The sequence below is a fragment of the Primulina eburnea genome, chromosome 7 (genome assembly GCF_022965805.1).
Source record: "Primulina eburnea isolate SZY01 chromosome 7, ASM2296580v1, whole genome shotgun sequence".
Classification (NCBI taxonomy): Eukaryota; Viridiplantae; Streptophyta; class Magnoliopsida; order Lamiales; family Gesneriaceae; genus Primulina; species Primulina eburnea.
Genome location: NC_133107.1, coordinates 16,863,168 through 16,871,392, shown reverse-complemented (window position 1 = coordinate 16,871,392; position 8,225 = coordinate 16,863,168). Strand labels below are relative to the sequence as shown.

Genomic DNA, 8,225 nt, shown 5'->3' with positions numbered 1-8,225 from the left:
TCTTTTACGAAGAAATAATTCGATTGTACAAATTAACTTGCTATTTTTAACTTTTAATAATTTAACCGAATGAAAATAGTATTTTATATTTAAAAAGGCATAAAAATTTTAAAAGCATTTCACTTACTGTAAATTTACATCAAGTTTCTAAAACATGCGAGAAAAGATAAACATCGAGATTAAGCATTAACCATAGTAAAATGAAGCATCTTCGATGAATCTTAAACATAAAAAACAAAAACAAAAAAAAAATACCCAGCGAAGATGATAAATAACGTAAAAATACAATAAATATGAAACTAAATACATAAATTTTCTAGTCGGCGAAATTAACGTACCCTGAATTTTCAGAGATTTCAAATTGTTTTAGAAATTAATCTAAGATATTTGTATATTATATTTTATCAAAAATGTTAAATTCTTGAAATATGGATCCTGAAATTAAAAAAAAAAAGAAATTCGTTCAAATCAATACATTTTATCCACACTTAAAAATGGCTTTAGATATAAAGAAAAGACCAAAAGTAGTAATGAAGGCACACCCTAGCCTTCCTTCAATTTATTTGTTATCGTCTCAACCTTCAATATTCCAGATCCGTAACTCTTTTATTTTACTATATTTCAGATCTGTAATTCTTTTATTTTACTTCATATCATAGGAAAATCAGTAGTCGCTGCATCATCTATCTATGTGATAACTGTAGGGGCAGATCGACCTGTAAATTCTTGCATCTTAGAGAGCTTTAGAGCAACCTCAACCTGCAAGCCAACGATTGAGAAAGTAAGTTGGGTGAGGATGCAGGATAACGAATCGAGCAGATTTAAAATATACACTGAAAATAACCATTTCATATTTTGGTCATATACACCGAAAATAAGAATCTCACCAGTGGAGCAAGCGCTTGTTGGGAATCCCTCCCGGTCTTTGATGGATCCTTCTCGTATTGCTCGATGTAAAGGCGGATGGTCGCTCCCTCAGAACCCGTTCCAGAAAGACGGAAAACCTGGTGCATTATCCCAAATGGATCAGCATTGATATATTTTATCTGAAAAATTGAATTGTTTTAAGATGATTTACCAGTCGGGAACCATCTTCAAACAAATATCGGATGCCCTGATGCTTTGCAACAGAACCATCAACAGGATCTTTGTACTCGAATTCATCAGCATCAATGACTTTAGAGACGTCGGAGCGTATTCCTTTCATAATAATACTAAAATTCATGGAGAATTGTTCAGAACTCTGTCATACAAATTCAACCGAAACATAAATTTACATGGAAAAGAAACCTTACTCGTTAACTTCACCAAGGGAGGATTGCAACTTGACCAGATGAGCCATAAGTTCCTTCGCACCACCAGCATCAACGTTCTTGAAATGCAACAAATGTTAAGCACGTGATTCAAGGAAAATATAATAATGTTATGTATAATACAATTTATTATCGACCAGCTAAGTTTTGTGCATACCTCATAGTCATAACGAGTATAATAATGACGCCCATATGTAGCCCAATGTTGGGTAACAATGTCTTCAACGGTCACGAGCTTGTCTCCCCCGATATTACCCTTGTTCTTATAGGCAAGAATAGATAGCCAGGCCAATACAGCCCAGATTCCATCTTTTTCTCGTATGTGGTCCGAACCTGTGACGTCAAGTGTTGCATGAGAAACAACGGTGGTAGTCATCTCATTCCGGCGGAGAAATAAAATGCCAGTGATTCACCCATGCATCGTGGAGAATAAAACGTTTATCTTACCGGTTCCAAAGCTTTCTTCACCACAAATAGAACACATTCCAGCATCCATCAGGTTGCCAAAGAATTTCCAGCCAGTGGGTACCTTACCAGCAAGAACAGAATCATATCAGACCAATAAAACTAGTGTATTAAAAGTACAAAATCGTCCTGTAAAATTTTATTTGACCCTCTACCTCAAAAAATTTCAGATTCAGGCTTGTCGCAACAACGTCAAGAGCAGCTGATGTGGGCATGCTCCTGCACCAGGACTAAATATATCAGATTGTGCATTATCCATCAATTCACATGCATTCAAGAGCTGAAAAGACTCAAAATATATAAAAGAACTAGACAGACCTTGCAACTCCTTTTAGACCACCAGAAAAGTAAGGAATGGCTTCTACTGCATTAGCAGCAATGATAGCGACAGAATCAGACGGAGTCACAAAAAACCTGACAGACGCGCACAAGTCAAAAGCATGAAACTAAAGTCTACAAAAACGAACATTAATGTTTAAAGAGGTACCTTTTGCCAAGAATCATATTGCGGTCTGCATCTCCATCAGCAGCAGCGCCAAATTCTGGTGGATCCTGCTCACTGTTTGTCTTGCTGAGGCCCATACGTGCGACTAATTCTTTTGCATAGGTTAGATTGGGATCAGGATGACCTCCACCAAAGTCTTCCTGTTCGGATTACAGGAAAAAAAGGAGAGAAAATATCGCATCAATGATTCATTACTATAACTATGATTTAGTCGAAAACCATAGTAAAAGCAAAAAACCTTGGGTACACAATTCAGTAGAGAGCTTTCATCTGCACCAAGCTCTTCCACAAATATACATGTAGCATAAGCCCCGGCAACTCCATTAAGAGCATCATAACTAACAACAAATGAAAATGTTAATGCAAACAACAGACTATTAAAACCAAAGAAAAGAAAAAATATTCTGCCCATGTCATCAAAACAAGCATATGTATACCAGAAAGTGAATTTTGGAGATGACAGTAACTTCTGGATGGACTGGAAGTCAAAAATGAACCTGGAAAGGATCAGAAAACAAATGTTGGACTGGAACAGCGATTGAGTCACAAGATTAGAAGAATTTCCATTAAATAGACAACGCTGATACTAATTTCACAGGAAACTCGTCAAAGCTAAAAACTGGATTATTTATTAATTTACTAGAATGGGCAATAATCTGATAGATTCAAATTTCCTAAATTGAGCATTATCGTTCCCACTCAAAGGAAATTAAGGAATGCACAATCATTTCTGAATAAATTTGGAAATTAACAGGAAAATACAAGGTCCACATAATTTGAAAAGAACATACTTCATCAATTTGACATATTCGTCAGCTGAATCAAAAACATCAACGTCAAACTGCCCCTCCGGACCAGCAAAGCTAGTCAATCCTACCGTAGAGATATCCACCTGCAATGTAGTTTGAATGTCATGAGAAAATTGTCTAATTATGAAAATTCATTCATAGGTGTGTGCGCAAGTTCGTGCAAGAATGTCAGTGTGCACAAATGGATATGAATTCCGATAGTTAATACATCCGGCAGCCCTTCGGCGATGAAATATTCCTTTATTGTAGTAGTGTTCTTGTAGATCTCGTCAGTAATTCCTTCCGGCGCAGGTCCACCGTTTTCCATGTTGTATTTGATTCCAAAATCCTGTTAAAGAAAGATATAAATATGAAATCAAATATTTATATAGAAGGCACATGCTTCGTAACATGCAATATTGCAACCACATGCAGTTAAAGAACAATAATTTTAGATCTAGCTCCACAGCCATCCCCTCTACAATAATGGGTGCAAGAATGAACCAAAGTATAAACCGGACTACTACAAGCTCTTATTACGCTGTCAACTTCTTTGGTAAATTTTCTCTTAAAGAGCGGACCAGTAACACACCCAACTGGGCATAAGAATAAGTTAATGTATGGATGAAAATCCAGGGGATAAAAGTAGAATGTGCAAAGTTTTCCATGTAGCAATAGTCACTTTCTTCAAATATCAAAGACAATAATACATAAATTCAAGTGAAATTTGGTTCAAAATTACAGATAATAGTGAAAGAGGCATTAAGATAAACCAGAGACTGCAAGAGAACGAGCACATTTCATATTTATAATCAATGGAACATGGGTGAAAATGAATATGTTTTTATATAATTTAAAAGTTTTTAAGAGTTCCATGTGAGATACATGGTAGCTAAAAGCCTGATAAGCAAAGCATGAACACAAAAGTGTGCGTCAAATAGCACACTGCGGAAAACAAAATCCAAAGTCCTTGAAGCACTAACTGGACGGAAGACAGGGTTTTGGTCTGATAGTATCGGGCTTCATGATTCCATCTCATGAGTTCAATTAAACAGACATATTTCAATTTCAAATACCTACTGAAAATGCTTCACGACATGTAAGCATATAGAAAGTCTGGAACGTCAAGAACATACCTCAAGGGGCCCACCTGGGTTATGGCTTGCTGTCAGTATAAATGCCCCAGTTGCCTTGGATCCCTGCACAGGTTTCACAAATACTTTCAAAAATTACATTTGTGAATGTATATAAAACTTGCAGAAATGGTTCCATGTGGGTTTTTTAAGTTGTTGCTTACATCATGGCCAACTCTTTCACGTACAACACAAGATACGGCAGGAGTGGACAGCAATCCGTTTTGCCCAACCCAGATACGCCTTGCTCCATTAGCAGCAGCCATTTTTATAATGATCTACCATTGTGTAATGAAAAAATATTCATATTAATAGTCTCAATACTAAGGAAAATAGTCTCAATAATCCAAAAACCTAGAAGTAAAGACAGTTAATTTGTTACAACAGAACCGATAAATTATTATCATAAACGATAAACTTTACAGTTCTAAAGAGACACAAAGACATCAAGTTCAAATCTCTTGATACAAGAGAACCAAGTAAGAAAAAATTATTTCTTTATCTTAGGAAATACTTTCTCATTCTTCAAAGACTTCAAATTTAAAAAATGCACCAGAGAGATGCTCTCCATCTAATTGTTCACTTTTTTTTAATCCAAATTAATGTGCATCTTAACTTCTCAACAATGTGAGCATGGAGCTTGAAGACTGGAATAATGACTATCGTTAGCATGACACCAGTGGAAACATAGTCCATGCAAGAAGAGCCAAAAGTAGGCTTTGTCCGTTCAAATTTTCAGAAATTAAGTTATATAATAGTTTTCGTTGAAAAGCTAAGAGTGTATTCAATTAATTGCTTTATTTATTTTCTTATTTCAAAAAAAAATTCACTCCACTTTCTCTTCCCTAACAAATCCACATCAAAATATTCATTTTTTACGTCTCAATTTTCCTTGCCCAACTCCAACCCATTTCCATACCTTCTTTTTTTTTATCTAAATGGTATGTCTTTAGACATATCTAGTCAATTATTATAAACAAAATTCCCCAAAAAAATCACATCACTTCAAAAGCATGCCATATCCAAGCACCATCTCAAAATTTCAGAATTAATTCTCAAAATAAATATGAATCACAGATTTTTAGCAATAGATGGGGATAAGACCTATTGACTCAAAAATCTTGATATCCTAAATAAAAGCATTAACATTCTTACAAATAGGTACTTTGAAACAACCATGCATGGTCCACCCTTTGGTTTTCCGTGATATTGAAAACATCAATAAGTGGTCATGTAAAGATACATGGTATCATGATTTGAGATGTCAAACATTGTATTCAAACAATATAATATATATATATATATATATATATATAGCATACAGAATCACCATTGACATCAATATTAACTATCCAAACTATGAATGATAAAAACAGAAATGGTTATTCTGCAACAAATTTTATGGGTGCACCTGAATAGCATCCTTTGAGAAGTAGCGACCATCGCCTGATACAACAAGTGTAGCACCTGAAAAAGAATCCAAGCTAATTTATGTACTTGTAGCAATTGATATGCATTCAGTTCATGGGTGTATGTGCACATAGGTTTGTGTTCGCACGCATCCGTTGTTCGGAACCAGTTGATACAGGCATGTACGCCTTTCTTTCTCGTCCATCACTCTTTTAATAAACCAAATCGTAACTGCATTTATATGAAAAGTTCTCTGACAGGAAAATCAAGTCAGATACAATCCAAATCTCATAATGACTAATAAATATCTTCCTCTCGTTTGATTTAGAAAAGTCCCAAACAGGAGCAACTCAAACTCCAAAATACGAAATAAAAGTGTAACAGCCAAAATGTGTTTGTTTTTCTATGCAGGAAAAAAAATCTAAGACTCAATAAGTCGTAAAGAACTTAAGTTAAAAAAAAAAAAGATTGATATGGAAACACTAAGAAGACTCGCAAGATAAATGAAAAGGGCAGGCACTTTCAGCCAGTGAACAGCTTGATTATATTATACACAGATTGCAAATGCTAACTGTAATTTGTTTCTTTTTAGTTACATATTCAATATAAAATGACCCTAGGAAGACCTCACACTAACATGGTCATATTATTAAAATGAGGATGCATCAAAACGAAAAAAGCTTAAATGATTAACAAGTGCATGCCAGCATCATATACAGAAAAAGAAAACTTATTCACATATTCCTTAAGAAAAGTAAATCATTTGATATGCCTGATAAAACACATTACATATTTGCAGGCAGTTAAAATACATTAAATCTATGCTGAACATGGCCTGTTGCAGGCTGTTAAAATACATTAAATCTATGTTGATCTTCATGTTTTCTAGCAAACACTGTAGTGCACTTCCCAACAGAAAATAGACATTCAAAAACTGCAACAGAAAAGGAGATGCCAAGTCCTTTACCTCAGAATTCATGACAATAAACTTTCGGTCTCTAGAACAGGAACAAAGGAATTCGAAGAATGTAATATATATGAATGAAAAACACCAACCTCTGACTTTATTAGCCCCAAGGGCATTAAACGTGGCCTGAACAAAGTTTTGCAAGTATCGTGGTTGCTTGAACACCTTAACCTGAATCATGCATGACACCTTTATATCAGAATCAACTATGAGAGAACACTAACCACTACTTGAGACTAAAAGTCTAATAAATAAACCATTTTGAAAATTTCAAAAATAAATGTATCAGGGTCCACGGACTTCTCGTTCAAAACTGACCGCACCGCCATCCCAAAATAACTAAATACCCTTTCTGTTAATACTAATCCATGGAACGGCATAAAAGGGAAATTCCCATTTTGGTGTTCTGTGATCTTAGCAGAAACGACAAGATTCAGTTCATGCCACGGGTTAATTAAAAGCCTAAGTATTATGATACTGATTTCGACCATTCTATATTTGAAAGTTAGAGCTATTAACTATTTACTTTTATTTTCTAGAAAATGATCATGCCAATCCTTCTATTTTCTTTTCCATATGATTCAATACAAGCTCACAAGATAATTCATGACATAAAAAAATCATGTATCATTTGCACCAAAGGAAACTTAAATAAGACGATCCACCAAACAAAAACATGAGATCTCACATTACAACCATACATAATACGGACAGCAATCAGTGATTATGGCATCAGGGCATGAGATTCCACGCTAACAGGATCAATTTTATCCATCTTATGATGCTACTCCATGTTAAAGCCATTAGATCTACCAATGTTGATTATTAACCCCTAAAAATAACACTCCAGATCTTGTTTTGATAACGCAATCAAGTCGTTCACCAAAAAGAAAAGAGATGAAAAGATCATAAAACACGACAACGCTTATTAATTATCAGAAGCCAAGAGAAAAGGCCACATTTTTAACCCAAAAAAAAAAAAAAAGAAAGAAACATAAACATCCCACAAATCAAAAGTTCCTCTAACACAGATTCACATTCCGCACAAAAAAATCCAAAAAACTCACCTTCTTCCTAAGACCAGATGTCCCGGGTTTCTGGCCATCAAAAGGCGTAGTTTCGACGCGGACAACTTCGAACACCACCATCTTCAGTCAACCTAAAACACAACCCAGATTTTAACACGAAAACCAAGAAGAAGGGAACACAAATGGGATCAAGCTAAGAACAAAATACGATGCATCAACCTAACTGCGAGAATTCAATTGAAACAGATTACGCACACTGGTGAATATGAAAGTGTGCGAAAGAATCTTTCGTAAAAGAGGGATGAGAAGGTGACAGATTTAAAGCGAGTGTAAACGAAGAATATTAAGAAAATGAAGTGGGAATGGCAAATATATAGAGCCGGTGAAGCGATGAGTCATGGGGGGTGAAATGGATTGTTCTCGTATTCAGTTACTCGTAAATCATGAGATACCCGCTTTTATTTTTTTTTCTTTTTTATTTTTGTGCCTTTTTCGATCCATTCAGTTCGGTTTCCATTTTTTATTTCGATTTTTTTTTTTGTTTTTGGTTTTCAAAATGTATAATATGATACGTGAATCATTTTTTTTTTCGATTCGATTTTATTTATAACAAAAC

The 8,225-nt window shown here is 34.9% G+C and overlaps 1 protein-coding gene across 3 annotated transcripts; it reads right to left on the bottom strand.

The window, feature by feature from the left end:
* Positions 1–447: 447 nt before the first annotated feature.
* On the bottom strand, positions 448–8,018 carry LOC140837282 (phosphoglucomutase, cytoplasmic). 3 transcript variants are annotated; one of them, XM_073203392.1, is made up of 19 exons: positions 7,865–8,018; positions 7,649–7,740; positions 6,671–6,752; positions 5,616–5,671; positions 4,369–4,482; positions 4,208–4,270; positions 3,301–3,420; positions 3,075–3,175; positions 2,721–2,780; positions 2,522–2,621; positions 2,266–2,423; positions 2,097–2,192; positions 1,934–1,997; positions 1,761–1,842; positions 1,471–1,646; positions 1,296–1,372; positions 1,079–1,214; positions 888–1,004; positions 448–759 (listed from the first exon to the last, which is right to left on the bottom strand). In XM_073203392.1, exons 2-19 carry the CDS (start codon positions 7,727–7,729, stop codon positions 688–690), a joined length of 1,755 nt encoding a protein of 584 aa, XP_073059493.1. In that variant the 5' UTR covers positions 7,730–7,740; positions 7,865–8,018; the 3' UTR covers positions 448–687. The 3 variants fall into 3 exon arrangements, with proteins under 3 accessions (XP_073059493.1, XP_073059495.1, XP_073059494.1); XM_073203394.1 differs by having other exon boundaries at positions 7,834–8,009; XM_073203393.1 differs by having other exon boundaries at positions 7,829–7,980.
* Between the last annotated feature and the right edge of the window lie 207 nt (positions 8,019–8,225).

Excerpts from the sequence above, each read along its gene's own strand:
- LOC140837282 (XM_073203392.1), bottom strand. The coding sequence starts at position 7,729 with ATGGTGGTGTTCGAAGTTGTCCGCGTCGAAACTACGCCTTTTGATGGC. Across the intron at positions 6,753-7,648 it reads CATCTGGTCTTAGGAAGAAG|GTTAAGGTGTTCAAGCAACC; the intron begins GTGAGTTTTTTG and ends TGCATGATTCAG. Across the intron at positions 2,193-2,265 it reads AATATGATTCTTGGCAAAAG|GTTTTTTGTGACTCCGTCTG; the intron begins GTACCTCTTTAA and ends CGCGTCTGTCAG.